The sequence below is a fragment of the Calonectris borealis genome, chromosome 1 (genome assembly GCF_964195595.1).
Source record: "Calonectris borealis chromosome 1, bCalBor7.hap1.2, whole genome shotgun sequence".
Lineage (NCBI taxonomy): Eukaryota > Metazoa > Chordata > Aves > Procellariiformes > Procellariidae > Calonectris > Calonectris borealis.
The window spans coordinates 103,068,677-103,086,141 of NC_134312.1; the positions used below are offsets into that span (position 1 = coordinate 103,068,677).

Here is a 17,465-nt window from a genome sequence, read left to right on the forward strand (position 1 = left end):
AGAAAAGTTTTGGGTTTCTTTTTCTGTCCCTTGGGATTTGTGTCTTTCCCAGCTCTTGCAAAGAGTTGGCCTATTCATGTAAATGCACTGGTTCCTTGGGAAATTGTTGATTTCTGGAAATTTTTATTCCATGTTCTCAGAAATGCCTCAGCTCTTCCATGCTGAGTGTTTGCAGTTCAGCACTTCCCACTTACCTGTGTCCTTTGGTCTTAAAAAACTCTGCCACTGTCCCATCAATCCTCTTCTGAAATCATTATTTACGCTAGTTGTGGTCAGAAATAACTCCTCCTTCGTACTGTGGGCCACGACTACCATGGAGTTGCTCAGTGGGATGAGACCAATGCATGGCCCAACCACTTCCACACCAAGGGTAAGGGTAAGGCTGGAGCGGGGCACAGAGGGCACTGCAGAAACCCTCTAAGAGACAATGATGAAGTAACCTCTTCCCAGGGGAGGTTTCTTCCTAGCCACTGCCAAGAAGCTGGCCTGTTTTCCTGAGGTGGTCTGCTGTTACTGAAATGTATGTTACCCTGCCTAGAGCGATACGATCATTTTAACGGTGTAAATGCAGTGCCCTTTAACAATCTCATGTGCACTAGGACAGCTTGCGCTGCCGAGTTCTGTGGGTCTTGACCGTGTTGCAATTTTTAAGCCGGTTGCTGGTCAGTTTTGATGGGAGATCCTCCTAGCTCTTGTTTAGGAGAAGGTATGTGAATTCCCCCTTTGTCTACTGGTATGGCCAAAGCTTCTGATGCTGCTCCCTGATACCCCTTTCCCAAGCAGCCCGTGCCTCACAAATAACTTGCAACTGTATGCCTAATGTTTCCACCACCATTCTCCAAATACTTTATACTGTGCATATGAGAGAGCTTGATTAGAGCAGAACACACTGTTCTTAGGCAAGGGTAGGCCATTGATTTTTATGTAATGGCATTATGTTTTTAGGCTGTATAAAAACTTGGTGGAAAATAACAATGTTTTGTTTGCTTTTTTGACAGCTTCTAATAGCAGTTCAGTGAGACCTCCAGCAATGTATTTAGTATTCAAATTATTCTGTTCACTGTGCGTGGTGTCAACATGTAATTGTGGTGGGGGCAGGCTAATGAAAGAGTAGAGGTAAATCCAGCCCACGCTTCTCAGGGAGAAGGTACTGTAGTGCCTCCAGTCACATATCTGTCAATGACTTACATTAACATCATTGCAGTCTGTTTTCGCTAAGTGAGAAGGGGTAACGCAGAACCAAAACTGCAGGGCCATTTTAATAAGCGGTCCCCCTATTTTAGCCTTTACATACCCCAAAAGTAGGTCAGGATCCAAGTTTTATTCACTGATTGAAAAATGGGGATTTTGGCAACATAGTCATCTTTAGTACTGTCTTACAGGAAAAAGTGTCATCTCAGCTAGGAGTACTTCTGTTGGCTATGCTGATGTATTCCTGTTTCAGCAAGTGCTAAATAGATGCAACGCTGCCCAAAGCTGAACTCAATAGCTGCTCCCCAGACTTCCTTGTTTAAAGCACATTAAGCAGAGTTCACAAAGAGTGCATGTTCTTGTACTTGGCCCACTGAGGTTGTTTTGCATGTTCACAGCAGAATTTCCATAATTACAGGAGTGCAGGGAAGAGGTCTGGAGGCTTTCTGTCCCTTTGGAGAGGTTTTGTGTGCACAAAAATGCCCTCAAGAAGATGGGGTGGCTAAATGCTATGCAATTTGAGAAGTTCATCTGTCTGCAGAGCAACCCTCCAACATGACATAAGAAAGGGAAAGGCACAGTGGCTTCTGCAGTTCGCCATACATAAAAGCAATCGTTATGTCAAAGCTCTCAAGTCTAGTAGCACAGAGCAAGCTGGGCTTCATCCCACAGCCCCAGCATACAAGGAACAGGTATGTTTTCTCTCGTATTCCTGAAGCAGCAGGGCAATTTAAAAAGATCTGTTCTCTCCCTTGCTGTTTTCAGCCTCTCTGTGCTTTTGTGAACACTCAGAAATGAACTCTAGCCCTTCTGTTACGTGGCTTCTTTCATCTTGCTGCTAACAGTGAAAAGTGACACTGTGCCACCCTGTGTCTGGTAGGAAAAAATCCTCTCATCTAGAATATCTTTAGAATAGGGAAGGCTGGCAGGAATATAAAGAAAAATAGTCAAAGATTGTGACAATAAACTAATTTTAATTTAAGATAACTTATTTATGAGTCAGTTTCCTGATTCTCTTCCATTTGGGAGCACAGGTTATTGTACTCCTCTGGACTGACTGAGTACTGTGAAAGAACTTCTAGAAATTCTTCGAGTGGGCAGAGACCTGCTCTGCATCCTTTCACCACTTGCTCCTGCAAAGGCAAAGAGACAAAATCACAGATCTCGTGCATTGCCAAAGCCCTTTTTTGCTGATACTGATCCATTCTGTGGCAGGGAAATATGCTAGTCGAGGTAACGACACAGAGAGGCAGAGGTTCAAAGTCTTTGCCTAAACTCACACTAGGTATAGCCAGCTCAACAGAAAAGATACCTTGGCTACCATGGATGTGCTGTATGTGTCTTACTCTGTTATCTGGCTTGACAGCATGCTCGGAACAAGTCTTGTTTCACAGCTTTACATGCATGCACGGCAAAACCAAAAGCCCAAGATTTGTACGATGGACTTCTCCTGGGATCTTACCTCTCCGTGGTAAGACATGCGAACAAACCACTCTTTGGACTGCTGGTGCTGATACAGTTCCAGGGTCACATCTGCAGCATAAGGTGGCCACTTGCGATCAAAGGTGCCGAGTGCCACCAGGAGAGGAATAAGGGTAACGTCATGAGAAGCATAGAGAATGAGCTTTCTGATAAAAAGGGAAGGGGGAAAAAAAAAAAACCACAAACCTAAAATGTAAGCTGTGTTCCTCCATGGATAGCCAGTAGCATTCATGCTTTTTCTAGCAGATGAGCACTCATTCTCTTTACCCACACATTCAACATCTTTCTGAACCAGCTTTTCACACTGACAGCGAGTCAGAATTTATAACTATTAGAAGATGAGATCTGCCCTGTACCTGCCCTTTTCAGCTGGAGATGAGGGATCTACTGCTCCTGTAATGTTCTTCTGTAAGGTATAGAAAAGGAGACCAACACTCATCTGAAGAACTTCTCTATAAAAGAAGCAGAAATAAATCTACTAGTTTTTAAACTTTCAAATTAAATAATTTCAAACGAACACCTAGGAACCTGCTTTTCTCTTACAAATTGATAACATATTGAGTGTAGCTAAGAACTATTAAATGCAATTCCTATGGTTACTTTTTATTTCAGCAGGTGCATGGTCACAGCAGAGATTCCAATATGACTGCAGATTGGGAGGGGAGGGGTGTTAACAAGCAGTCTCATGAGGTGTGGCCCACATAAAGGGAAACCTACAAACTCCTTGATGTTCTCTATGCTATTTTGTTTCCCTAGCTGTGATTTTTGGATGCATGGTTTTCAGCTAGAGAAGATGACTGTAGTTGATTGCAAAACAGCAACTGAAGTGGTTGGGGTTTTTGTCAGGAAGGGGAGGAGCAGGATTCCAGGTGGCGGCGGCTATATTTAAAAATTATTTTTTATCCCTGTATTGAACAAAGAGGAGATCTTTAGACAACTTCTGGTGTGAAGAAACTCCCTCTACCTAATGAATACATCAGTAGAAATGGAGGATGAGTGTGACTGTGGCTCTCCCAAGTGTTGTGGGAGTGGGGGAATCAGTCCCTCAGTGGGAGATCTCCAATACAAGTGAAACAAAAAGTAGTCCTATACCACTACCTGAGAAGAGCTGGTGAATATGGCAGCTGCGAATGAATCTGAAAGGAAAACAGCCGCTAGGCTAGCAACTCAGCCACCTTTACAGACAACTGTGGAGGAGATGATTAACTGCATGGAGCAGCAGATTCTTCTGCAAGTAATTACATGTGTGCAGGGCCTGGCATCACCTTTTCCACTAGCATCAACAATTCTCAGCCCAGCTGTGCAGGTGCCATCCCTGGGATAAACTTCCCAGGTTGGAATTCAAATTGTACTTGTGCATCTGCAAGGGCAGCCTCGCCTGCGCAGCCTCAGCGCTCAGGCCTGAAGTGTCTCCTATGCTCTTCTGCTTTTGCCTTTGATACAGGTTCATTTAAACAACCGTGGCAACTGATGCATTCACTGCCTGCCTCAGTGGCTTACTACTGTTCTTCGGAGACTACTCTCCACGACTGTCACCAAAACAGGACATAAGCCCACATCTTGGCCTCTTCCGTCTGGACTCCTCTGTCCTACCTCATGTTCGTGACTCAAGGTGCTGGACTTCACACTGAGATGGCTGAGGCACAAACCTCTTGAGGGGGCAGTAGCCTCTGGTGGGGGAACGCAGCAGATCAGAAAGGACTTCTATCTGCTGCAGTAAGGTGGTGTAGCTCGTCCTCCCTGGGTAAGCCTAAGACAACCCCTGAGGCTGGAGGCATGGATACAGGCAGTCACCTTGAACCGTCCTCCAGAAGGAAAAGCAGCGAGTCAACAGATCGACGCTCAACTGTCTGCTTAAAGTTCTTCAGCACAGGGCAGCTTGGCAAATTGTGCACCTAGAAGGAGAAAATGTAGCGTAACAATAGGGTTTGACTCTTTCTGAACCCAGCCTGAAGACACATGGATGACTGCCCACAGAAAACAGCTGTTCACGTCACAGCATTTGTACTACAGTACTGTACTACAGTATTCATGTGAGGAGTTCTAGGATGGTTTTAAACATACAGACTTGCTCCGTGTACCAAAGGATGGATGTTCGTTCTTGAGGATACTTTTCTATATGAAGGGAGTGTAACGCCTTGAGCTATTCAAGCGACAGCCAGACCAATTACCATCAGCTCCAGCAAAAAAGAGGTACTAAGCGGGGTACAAATATGCCCAGCTCCCTTCCAGCAGCAGAAGCAATCTGGCTCACAGGTAGAATGCTGGACCCAGGATTAAGATGACTCTATTAGGTGCTGACTGCCAGAGAATGGAAAACACTTTGTAATGGGGTAAGCAAGGCCCAACTGCTCTCTTAGCTCTACTTCATTACCCTTGAAAGAGATACTGCATTTCAAGGTAAGAACATAAATACTGGAGATCCTAGAGCACGGCTGACTCCACATCTTGCTTTTTAAAAAGGCCACGCTATTTCTATAAACTTTCTGGATCGCATAGAAAGGTACTGGGGTACCCACTGGTATCAGTGGGTGTTGGCACTCTGTGGTTTCCTCCATATGCATGGTAAAAGGATGTTTCTTTCTGTGACAGTGCAACAGAACTGCTCAGCTCACCTGTTCAGCAAGAATGTTATCAAGGAGGAGAAAAAAATCCACAGACTTATCACCATCAATACCCATCTTCTCCTTAATTGTTTTCAAGTCATCAGAGATACCTGGCTGTTGCAGAGCATTCTTCAACTTATGCCTGTCAGGGAATTAAGAAAACAAACCAAAAACTGTTCATACATCAGACTTTCTATCTTTTGGGGTTTTTTGTGACCCCAGCCCAGTGGAGTTGTCTCACATCTGTGAGGGGTAGAAGAGAAGCACCACAGGATACTGAGGGATTCCTGATGTTGGGAGTCTAAGTTGCAGAGCGGACAGACACTGTGTCTAGGTGTCAAGGATTGGAGCTGGCTATCTGCTAACACAGAGGCGGGGGAAAAAATTAAGATAAGATGTGAACACCTCAGAAGTGGTTCCCACAAGCAAGGGCTGTGTATCAGTTAACAGATCTGGTCATACTGGAACAGTAGAAGTCTGTGTCTTTAGGGAGTAGCCTTTAACTGCCTCATGAAAAAAGAAAGGGTAGAAGCTTTGAACAGATTGCTGTATGGTATGGGAAAAGGGAAACACCTAGATACTCACTTGTAGCTTAAATTCACCTCTTGCTTTATTAGAAGCCATTTGCCTCTTTACTCTGTTTTAAATTTTATTTTAAAAAGTTTAGCTGAGAGTATCCATGCTGGCCATGTACTTCAAGCAAAATATGTTGCATAGGTTTTGTTTTCCCTGATCCTGATCTGTTGGGGAGGAGGTAGGAAAAGTTTTTTAAATTTGCTTTTTATTTTTTTAGAAACAGCTCTAGTTTCTGTTTGAAATCAAATGTGCTAGAAGTTTTGGCATAGGTAGCCTGTAAGCTGAGGCAGTGCTTGTTACTGCAGCTTAAAAAATCCACCTTGACGTGGTCACAAAATGTGCTCAGTTGGTGGGCTGGGGGGCGGGAGCGGAAGAGCTTGCGGTTTACTCCTTTTTTGGACAGTTGATGTTACTAGAGGAGTAGTACTACTTCTATGGGCCATCACCTCACCACTGTCAAGAATAACCCTTTGCAGAGTCAAGCATTACATAATGAGCTTTTGCAAGTGAATTCTGACAAAGCTTCAATTTTGGACAAAAATATGCTAGTGTGTAATCCAACCAAACTGTAATACATTTGCCTCTCTTGTTCAGTTTCCACCCTGTGCCCAACCTGGCACAGGCATTTACTTGATTCTGCAAACATAAGTGTTCTTTCTATGTAGGATGTTCCTTACTTTACTTCATTAGTCTTTGTCAAATGTGTCAAAGCTGAGTATATTTCAGTTTCTTCAAGGTATAAATATAACAACCCCCAAACCAGAAGTTGAATATAAAAAGGAGGCCCAAATTGTTCACACCTGAAAGGTGTGTTAAGGGATGTAGATGACATTAATTCTGCCCTGCAGCAATGCCGCAGAATAGCCGTACATTAGCTGGTAATGAGTATTTGCTAGACACAGACTAAATTAAATTGGTCTTTCAAGAAAAAGTCTCTATATTTTTTTTCTTCTGGTGCCACTGTTTTGTATATGACTCTGCTCACTGAGTATTTTATACAACCAGCTAACCATTCCCAAAGAACAGTAAGTGGCAGGGGAAGAAATTGGGAAATGGGAAGAAAACATGCTGTTTTAAATTACTACTGCTGAAATGAAACAGCAGTGAAATCATATGGGGAGGTATGGCTGGCAATTACCTGCTCAAGCATTTCAGGCGCTGGCAGTTGTGGTAATTGGGGTAGAGGATTTCAGAGCTTGCTTCATCGGTGACAACGACAACAGATCCTGTGGAACGAGAAGGAAGCTTCTGTGATCACTAGTGCATCTGTGTGTCTTTAGACTGCTTTAATCACTCCCACAGTCTTTGTGCTCAAGTCCATTGTTGTCAACTAGCAATTCCCCCTGAGCTATCACTTGCAACACAAGCCACTGTGCTTGTTCCTGTGCACACAGCATTTAATTCCACAGGGATGTCTGCTGTGCACCTTGTAAAGCTTTCTAGTTGTGTGTTTGTTTTTTCTAGTGTTTGTATGTGACAAAAATTAGTTTCTGTGTCATGAGGTGTAAGGAGCTCTGGCAAGTCACTTCTGCTATTTGTTCCTGGAACTGAATACAGAGGGAGCAGAGGCAAGATCTTCAAAACCCAGAGTGTATTTCTAGGACATACAAGTAGTCAACCGTAGGATACAGCTGAAAGTTAATCCAGATACCAAACATGTAAAGGGTCTCGGTACTCCTATGGCTGAGATACTTGGGTTTCTCTGAGAAACTTTTCAGATGAACATTCAACCTGGAACTTTTGCCTTATTGATACTGAAGTGGGTTAATGCTAACCTCCTCAGTAGGTCTGAAATTGCAGCATTCATGGCAACAGATCCAAGCTGAGCACCAGCAGAAAGCTACACAAAGAGAGGGAGCAAGTGACAAGTTGATAAAGAACATACAGAACCAAGAGAGTATGGGGAAGAGGGCCAGGCGTGAAGAACTGGGGAAGGAGTAACGACCAGGAACCAGAGAGAATTGGGATGTGCAAGGTGTGTGCATCTAGGGAAGACTGAGAAAGGAAAGGCACTGGTCAGAAGTCTCCCCAACCTTCTTTCTGCTGTTGGTACAGCCCAGCTAGCAGGCACCGTGTGGACTCCAGATTCCGGAAAATATTAGTGGAACGGATGCTGAAAGAGAGAAGGCAGTTTGTGAGGTAGCACTTTCTCCTGGGGAGGACTTGCTGCAGCTGAGGGTTCTGCTTCCACTGTGGCTTTGGAAACCTGTGGTGGGATTCATCTTGCCTCGCTACAGACACCTATAGACACCTTAAATAGGCACCTATATCTGAACTGCCCTTTAACTTCCCTTCAGAGACAGCGGGGATAACAAATTGGCACTTCTCTGGTGTAATTTTTATCTCCTCCTAAACCAGATATTCCCAGCATTACTGATTTGAGCAGCAGGGGTGTGCTTCATCTCACTGAACTTTAGGTATTTAATCTACTGTGAGTTAAATTGTGCTCCAGAAATGCCTCTTTCTCTTCACTCACCATAAAGGTGCATAATACTGCTGTCAAAGGCTAAACCTAGGCAAGATGAATCTGTCCCTGGCATCACTCTCAGGACTGTTGGGGAATTGGATGCTTTGTGTCACGAGTGAGTTCTTGTACTGGGCCCGGCAGGCTGAGCAAAGATGAAGGCGCAGGAGCCAGCCAGTCTGCTATAGGGTGGAGAAGGGTATGCTGATCAGAAAGTTTCACTAGCACAGGGCTACTCGTTAGGAGGGAGGAAGCAAGGGGAGGTTCAGGAAGGAACTGAGAGACTCACAAAACCTCAGCAGGCTTAAATGTTGGTGAGAGAAAGTTGGCTTCTTCCACATAGCTTCTCCTGAGCCTTTCCCCCAGGGCAAACATCTGCTGCATCCCTACTGTTGTCAGCTGTCCCGCAATTGCACCACCCTAAGTGCAAAGAAAAGGAAGGGTCTCCAGTGGAATATGGAAATAAGCAAGTCTACAGAGGGGACACGAAACCACCGTGAAAGACAGCCTCACCTTGAATGTGGTCTTTTTATATTGCTCCTCATAGCGTGAGGGAGGTCGAGGTCCTCCATTTAGGTCAGTCACCATGTAATCAAACTTAGTCTGAGCAGGTACATCTAAAAGAGTGGGATGCCATTCCACCTGTTTCAAAACAAACAAATAAACAATGCTTCAGTGAAAAACAAGGACTTTCAAGAACATTAAACCAATGCTGGACTGTTACTCTGTGCTGCCTTGCCAATCACACAACATCAAGCCAAAGAGAACTGATCTCTTCATACTGCACACACAGAAGTGACAGCAGCGCTGCATCTTGGGTTTGATGATCTGCTGTGCATCGTGCACAGATGATGCGCAGGAAGCGCAGTACTTGCTTTCCTCCCCTTACAGGAGAGGAATCTGTAGGAAATCGTTATTGCTGCTATTCGTTACACACTGAAAAGCTTCTTTAGCAAACTACCAGAACCAGTATCTGCCAGCTCCCCAGGCTGTGGGGAAGACGGATCGATCGTAATAACTCCGAGGCAAGTAAGCATACGTTTGCCGAGTACCTTCTGTAACGCGCAGTGCTGCGGGGGGCGGCTCGGCCTTAAAGAATGAAGCCCCTGGGAGCAACAATAACTGGTGTTATAGCAGCTGCACCCCGGGTCGCCCACCCCCGCGTCCTTCCTCCGAGGGCTCCCTGCAGCCGCAGCCCTCTGCCACCACCCACCCCGCTAACAGGCAGCGGGACCGAGCTATCGCCGTTGCGCTTTTAACTTCCAAACTCCCACGTTTTCCCCAAATTTACTCTCGATAGTGCCTTGGGAAGGGAAAAAAACCCCATTTACGGGCTGACGGAAGGAAGGCAGCAGCTCAGCAGCGGGCACCCCGCCGGCTCGGGGTGAGGGCGCCAGCCGCAGCCCCGCGGGCACGCACCACCGCTCCGCAGCCCTGGCCGCCCGTCCCGTCCCGTCCCGTCCCGTCCCGTCCCGTCCCGTCCCGTCCCGTCCTCACCGGCGCCGCCCCCGGGAGGGGCCGCAGCGGGGTGCGCGCCCCGTGCCGGAAGACCACCTGCACCAGCTTCAGCTCCAGGTCCCGCCGCTCCCTGCCGACGCCGCCATCCTGGGCGGCGGCCGCCGCTGCCCGCCGCCGCTGCGCCCACAGGGCTAGGCCGCCCAGGAGGCCCAGGCGGGTCCCCCAGCCCATGGCGGCAGCACTGTCACTGCCGGCACCCGGGGGCGCGGAGGCTGACGGGAAGCGGAGTCCCCTCGCCGGCTCCGGTTAGCGGCGCGGAGCCAGACGGCCTACAGCTCCCAGCGGGCACCGCGCCGCGGGGGCGGGCTTGCCGGGGAAGCCGCCGTGCGCAGGCGCGCAGGGCTGGGCGCGGTCCGGGGGTGGTGTCCCCGGGCGGGACAGGTGGGGCCGCCCGGCAGCGGGTGAAGCAGCGGGGCTGCATCGCCGCCGCCTCCGCCGCCTCCGCCTCCGCCTCCGCCTCCGCCTCCGCCTCCGCCTCCGCCTCCTCCTCCTCCTCCTCCTCCTCCTCCTCCTCCTCAAGGCGGGCAGCGCTGCCGCTCTGCAGCCCCCCTGCCTGCCGCCGCCTCCTCCTGTCTCCCTCTTTCTTGTTTCGTCTTTCCGTGGGGGAGCGGCCGGACTCACGGGGTGCAAGTGTGCGGCTCCCCGGGAGGGAGAAACCCTTCTGCGTCGGTTTTTCCCGTCCAACTTTTCCTTCCGAAGGCACGCTTGGCCATGGAGCGCTGCGCTCAGGTGGAAGAGCTCGGGCTGGTGCTTCGCGGTGCGCTGAATTTAGCGCAGATGGAAGGGCCTGCGAGGAGGGAGAGGGGTCCCCGGGTGCCTCCCGCCCCTCCGGCTGCAGGCGCCCTCCCGGTAACAGCCCTGGGTTAGGAAGGGAGTTTTGGGGTGGGGAGAGTGCTGCGTTCGGCTGAGATTCCATAGGGGCCAGTCACCTGTACGCAGCGCTTTGGTCTTTAGTCGGCCTGTGTGGACGTGGCGTGGGAGAAGTTTCCCTCTGGCATTTCTCTCTAGTTCCCCTGTTAAACAGCAGCATTTCGCGGAGGGAGGGAGCAGCTCCTTACCCCTTGTCCTGGTCTAGCTGCTGGCTAGGGTTAAACCACAACGCCCCTGTAGCTTGCTTCTCTGCCCGCCTGTACTGGGTCACCCCGTTGACCTCGCCAGCAAAGGTTTGCAGTGGTGCTAGATGTGCCAATGGCAGTTTGTTGCTCTTGTTTAAATGAGGGCTTCTTCCACTGTGAGTTTGCTAAACAAGGTCTTTTTCAGTTTGGATGCCCAGGTGCCGACACCCTGGGAGAAGAGCAGTGGGCCTTGACCTGGTCTTGTCTGGCCTCTCGTTCCCACCACGGCCTCGGGAGCCGACACAGCGCTGCCATTACCAGGGCTGGAGATGAGCTGCGGCAGTGAGGCGGGTGAAGGTATGGCCCCGCCGTGTGGGTAACCTGATGTTACCTGGAGGGCTTCAGGGTTGTTTGTAACATTGCAGCTGCCTCTTGGCATCTCCCGGCAGCACTTGGCGAAGCTGTCCCAGGGTGATTGTGAACCCAGTGCCTGGAGGTGCATGTTCCACTCCTCGTTTCTTCAAACTGTTGCTTCTCCTTTCCCGGCAGGGATGTTCAGGACCAGTGAGTCTGCACAAATTAACTCTTCAATCCTATTTAGCATCTTTTTAGCATAGTAGCTAATAACTTTGATATATGTAAAAGCTAGAGAGCTGTGCATTCATAAAGCCTTTTTTGGACATTTTAAAGCAATTGAGAGGTTCCTGTCTCCTTGGTTCCCGTGAACCTTCTGGTTCAAGACTTGGTGGTGACATCACTCTTGCATAGTAGTATTTTTATCAGGGAAAAGCAGTTTGCTTGTTCCTTAGTCCACATCCGCTTGACTTAGATTTATTAGGGATTCCTGTGTTCCCCCTTGTCTGCCATCCTGCCTCCTTATGTAAGTTGTAGGCTCCAGTACTCCTTTTCCTGTAGGTTTGGATCTCCACTTTACCCAGGACCTCTTTTATCCCCCCCTTTCTTCCTACTTGTGCTGATGGTTCTTGGTGCTCTCCTTTTCCTGGTTACTCTTGATCTCTCTGTCTCATCCCCCTGTTTCTCTTTACTCTTTCAGAGTGCAAACATTTTAAAACTCTCCAAGGAGATCAGGGGAAGTCTTACAGAAATTCACGATGTTGATGGAAGCTATCAAAGAGTTATTTTACTGTCTGTAAAGGTCAGGTTTTTAACCTGTCCATAGACAACTGCAGACCTGACTACCCTGCACTCACTGTCTCCCTCTTTCTGATTTTCCCATTTGGAAGTGGGTGCTATCTGTTGGGAGCTGGAGCAGTCCCTGAAACACTGGAACTGGTGGAAAGTGATCTTTGAAAAGTAACCCACCAGAAAAATGTTGTGGAGACTGGGCCAAAGAGGGTGTCTACAGTAAATGAGGTCTTCAGGAAAGCTACTGAGTGGAGATTGCTGCAGTGAGGTGTTGGTGTCTCTGGAACCTCACAAAATGCCTACGGTTTGTTACAAGGGTAAAGGAGTCCCTTCTGTGCTTCGTTGCTGCCCTAGTCCGGAGCGTCCCTTTCTCTGGGGCGGGTCTTGCCTCTGTTTCTAAGACTTTGATTTTCTGCTTGGTCTGAAATGTGCAGGTCTGTTGCCTGCCTGGACTCTGAGCTGTCTGGTATCTGGATGCTTCCTGCCGCATTTCCTTCGGTCTGTGCCAGTGGGGTGCCCTGAGTGACACAGAGGGTGAACGTCAGAAAGCCATACCTGACATTTAACACCGGGGCTGAACATCACGGTTGCTGGCCTGGCATCAGCAGCCCTGTACACCAGCCGAGACCCTTTGCTTGGCCACATTGCATTCAAAAGCTCAGCACCTACAGCGAGAGCTGGCAGCCTGTAGGCTGCCTGTGCTGTCTGGGGCCAGCTAGGACAGTGAGGATGAGAGGACACAGTGTCCCCATCCCCAGCCTACTCTCCTATCCCGTCTACCTCTCCCTGGTTCCCAGCTGTCCCGCTTTCCTTTTTTTCTGCTGCAGGCAATTAAAGAAATCCTGAAAAGAGACATAAGGTTGTTTCCCATGAGGTCGCCCCGAAAGAAAGAGGAGCCCCATGTGAATACATGTGGCAGGGGTGCCAAGCTGATACCTAAGCTGGGAAAGAAGCTCAACGCAGGCTGAATGCACGTGCCTGTAAATGTCCATTTGGCAGACCCAGCATCTCCTGCTCCCAGGGGGACCCGCTGGAAACTCACCTATGACCCGTGTTGCCAGAGCGGCTCAGTGCTTGCCAGACTTTAAAGGCAAGTATCCTCAAACCATTCTGGAGTACAAATACCATGTTACAGATAGAAATCTGTGGCAAAGACAACTGAATTATTTGCCTTGTGTTGGGAGGAAGACCTGGGTGTAGAAACCAAGTCCCTTGAGTGTCAATTCTGAGGATGCCTTTATCTATCTCTTAGGAGCAGTACCCAGCATTGATTCAAGCAGAGCTCACAGGACCTCTGGCTGGAGGGGTGGTGGCAGGAGGCACCAGAAGAGTCACAGGCAGCTGGTGTGTGCAGGGAGCAGGACAAGGGTGAAGGAGCAGTAGGAGGGAGAGGATGGTGACCTGCACAAAGGCCAGAGGGAGGAGCTGCTGCAGGTGGTGAGAGGTTGGCACAGCCACAAGGACGTGCAGATGGGGCGATCTGGTGATCTCCTTGTGCCTCTCAAAGCAGTGTTGTTCTGAAAGGGTTACCTCAGTTTTCTGAGCTTAGAGCATGTGAAACACAGAGGCATGACCAGAGCAGAGAGAGAAGGAAAAAATATTTCAGAAGCCAAGAAAATAACAAATGGAGGAATCAAGCCTAAATCTTGTGTTGAGGGAGGGTAAGGGGGCAAGGATGCTGGAGGGGGGAGAGGGAATAGGAAAATGTAGTTAAGGGGAGGGAGGGAAGGACGAAGAGAGCGAGAGTTGATGTGATAGAAATGAGTAGAGGTGGAAGAAGGAAAGAGGCTCAGAGTGAATTTATTGAATTTCCATTCGAATGTTATCCTGGAAGAAAACCCCAGTTCCTGTGAAGTTGTGAAGACTGGGACTGCAGGGTCCCTCCTGGGGCTACTTGACTGCTGCCAAGCAGCATTACTGTTGAGATATATTTTAGAATACACCATGCCACAGCAGGTGCTTGCAATTAGAGGAGAGCTCTCCAAAATAGCAGGCGGCTGTCAATTTTTTAGCAAATGGTGTTGCCCTTTTTTTTTTCTTTGTCCAACTGTGTAGAAATTTATTCTAAGATGCATCGTCCTTACAGAAACATTTTCAAAGGACCTGTTATTTTTACCCTTCTGTTGCTTTTTGTGACCAGACGAGGAGCAGAAGGCTATTCCAATGGCCACTGTGCGTGAGCTTTGTTTCACTGGGGGAAGTTAATGAATTATAACGAACAAGCAAGTTTCAGGAAACCTTTCTCTGTGAAAGCAGAGTGCAAATTTCCTCCTGGCTGGAATTTAACCAAATTACAATGATTGCTACCTTTGCAAAGTATTACAAAGAACTTTGCAAAGTTTCTAACATTTACCTTTTTATAGCGTTTCACAAAGGTATCACACCTCAGAATGCTCCTATATGATAAGTTACATCCTCATTTTCTTGAAAGGGAAACTGAGTGAGTTTCATAATTCAACCAAACCACGCAGTCATTGTGTGGCTGATACGTTGATAAGGTATGCGACCAACTATCATGATTAGATTTTTGTTCTGTGACACGCATTGAAATTAAACAGTGTTTAAAAAATACCTGCCAAAGAAACAATTTAGCCTGATGAGTTGCAGTGTTTTATTGTTTCTTGGATTAGGCAAACACCTTCTCCCTGAACAAAGGGTTATAGCTGTTGTGGTGTAAATCAGAGATTTACCGTAAAAAATACGCATGGTAGAGACACAAATAGAATTTGGGCACCCCTTAGGTAGGTGGGATTTTTCCCCCCTGAATGGTGGGGTCAGAAAATAGACTTATATTGCCTTGGCTTCTTTGGTTCCTTCCCAAGTGCTTTTTGCTCGGCAAGGGGAGCGGGCTGCAGCGCTACGCAACACAGGCTGCAGCTGTGCTGGGGACTGGGCAGTGATGCTGGCTGCTGGAGGAGGGTGGCATAACCAGGCTGGTGGGATTGCCCAAAGTGAGCCACGAGCAGCTCATGCCAAGCATGACGTCTCCCTGTCCTGGTCTTGTGGGGCACGTGCCTGTTTTGGGGCAGCTCCATGAACGGCATGGAGTGCATGGAATATGTCTTAATGGCCAGGTATTTTGCTTGCCGGAGCCGCTTCTGTGCTGCTCTGCTCTAGCACAAAGTGTTGTCTTACCCTTCCAAATACCCCTTCAACCCCAAATTGTTCCTGTGACTGGCTCTCTGAGAACAATTAAGGTGCTTTTGCCCTGGTCCCTTGAAGTGACTATGGCTGCTGAAAATCTCAGGTGTTGTAACAGCAGGTCTCCACTCTTGCAACGTGGGCAAGAATACATGCAGCATTCATGTTCAGAATCACAGGCTGCTTTACCCTGCGGCCGAAAGAGCTTTCGCCATTCCCAACTGTAGAGCTAATGCTAATGGCTCTGTGTCCTGCAAGGATCGGTGACCACAGTGGCTATTATAAACTAGTCAGTCTGGGCACATAAGCTGTATTGCGTTCACAAAGAGCTGAAATTTATTTATGAATTGTTCAAGTGTGCTGTATTGCTTCCTGTGGAGCTGTATCGCTCTTGTCTACTCCAGTCTGTCTGTTGTTGTGAACCTTGTAGCCAGCTGCTTTGTGAGCAAGGCGCCTGGGGAAATGGAAGGAATGTTTCCACTCCTAATTTCTGTGATCCTTTGGGGTGGAATTGGCAAAAATAAACTCCTAAATGCCACCACAGACCAAGCCCCCCCCGCCATTCATCGTACAGTGTACAGCTCTATGCATCTTGTCTCCTTTTCTGCATGCTTTCACATCAGTGGTTTACCTTCCCGCAGTGAAATGGTGTGTGTTGATACTTGCAGGTCATCATTTTATTTCTGAACTCCTGCAGGTTATGTGGGACAGTCCTGGAAGTCAGAGTCATGGCATTTAGGGTTGGTATCATGAGGATGTTTTCGGAGATTTTCTTCTGTGGATTTTAGAAACAGGGTATCAGACAGTCAGTTGTTTCGTGTCCTTTTGCCTGGGACCACATGATTTTCCCTCTCTTTTCCTTTTAAATTACAGGCTTGAGCATTTGGTCATTGTTGGTGTGGCAGTGGGAGAGCTGGAAGCTGGCTGTGTGCTGGGCGACATACCGATTGTGTGAAGGTTCATCCCCTGCCCTGTAACCTAGCGCAGAAGATGCGCTCCCTGCCTTCTGTTTTTCTTTTGTTCGAACTTTGTCATCCTAAACTGGATGATGCCTACAGCCATCTGCTGCATTTGGTAGTCTGCGGCATCTTGCCGACTCAATTATGCGCCTCTCTGGGAGAACAGCAGGCTAGTTTTCTCTTCAACTTTGAAAGAGTGTTTTTCCTGTGCAAATGAAGGCTGAGATAAGTAGGAGCCTCCAGAAGCAAGCTGGATAAGCTGTCCCCAGCCACGTCAGGTGGACTCTTCGTGTCTGCGTGGTGGAGCTGTCCGGGTGCGGTGGGAGAGCTGCCAGTCTTTCACTGCAGCTGAGATGCTGCATCCTGGGGCTCGGTGCTCTGACGCGGTGGCGGATGTGCTCCCCTGTGGCAGTGTTTAGCCAGTTGGCACTTTTAATCTTTACCACCTCCTTTGCTTCTTGTGAATATATATTACACCAAGTGGTTTGGGATGGTATGAAATTAAAAGGAGATGGTGCAAGTATAAATGATTACAGTTGCTGTTTTCTAAGCACCCAGGGGAGAAGGGCTACAAAGAGATCATTTTGAGCTTTACAGTGGGTTCCTAGCAAAGTGAGTTGTTTCATTATGCTTTCATACTCACAGAGAAGTGACAAAACAGCAGGATTTGTGTGTGTGATATAACCTGTGACCTCCGTCTTCTTCCTGTCATGGGCTGGGGAGACATAACTGGAACCTGGGGTAAAATGTTACCCTTTTATTTTGCTGCAGGCTTAGGTTATGTTTTGAGACCCCAAGGCTGCTTCCCGTTGTCTTCTTTGCCTTCACTGCAGGTGGTGGACCGGATGGGTTTCAACAAGCAGTCATCCAGACTGGCTGTTTGAGTCCTTGTGGGCTGTCCACAGCACCCTGATCCTTTTTCCCCTTCAGTATGTACTCCTCTTTGTTATATGAGGATGGGGCTGAGATCAAGTGGTGGGGAGCTAGAAGAGGGGACATAAACCTCATCTCAGGGACCCGTGCTATTTACATTCAGGACGTTTCTGGCCCCACCAGCTGTTCCATGTATGTTATTTTCAGAAGGGCAATAATCCGTGGGAGGTCAGGAGGGTGAAATTGTGTGAATACGCTGGGTGAAGGAGATCAAGACGCTTGGAAGTCCTCAGGCCTTGTCATGACAGAGAATCAGGATCTCAGATGATTATGGCTTGCAGACTGGGAGAACTCAAGGAGAGCTCTGAATGTGCTGCTTGTATGGCTTGGAAAGGCTGCTTAGCAGGGTGTTTGTTAGCTGTTTTCAGGAGTCATCTGTGTTTACACTGCTGGC

General features: G+C 48.2%; 1 protein-coding gene across 4 annotated transcripts; it reads right to left on the reverse strand.

The window, feature by feature from the left end:
- Positions 1–701: 701 nt before the first annotated feature.
- On the reverse strand, positions 702–10,044 carry ACP6 (acid phosphatase 6, lysophosphatidic). 4 transcript variants are annotated; one of them, XM_075170080.1, is made up of 10 exons: positions 9,817–10,044; positions 8,833–8,961; positions 8,609–8,739; positions 7,889–7,968; positions 6,994–7,081; positions 5,289–5,421; positions 4,468–4,568; positions 3,030–3,125; positions 2,654–2,819; positions 702–2,324 (listed from the first exon to the last, which is right to left on the reverse strand). In XM_075170080.1, the coding sequence occupies exons 1-10, from the start codon at positions 10,006–10,008 to the stop codon at positions 2,184–2,186; spliced, it is 1,257 nt and encodes a 418-aa protein (XP_075026181.1). In that variant the 5' UTR covers positions 10,009–10,044; the 3' UTR covers positions 702–2,183. The 4 variants fall into 4 exon arrangements, with proteins under 4 accessions (XP_075026181.1, XP_075026189.1, XP_075026205.1 ...); XM_075170088.1 differs by lacking the exon at positions 9,817–10,044 and adding an exon at positions 9,372–9,416; XM_075170104.1 differs by lacking the exons at positions 8,609–8,739; positions 8,833–8,961; positions 9,817–10,044 and adding an exon at positions 8,332–8,601.
- Positions 10,045–17,465: the final 7,421 nt, after the last annotated feature.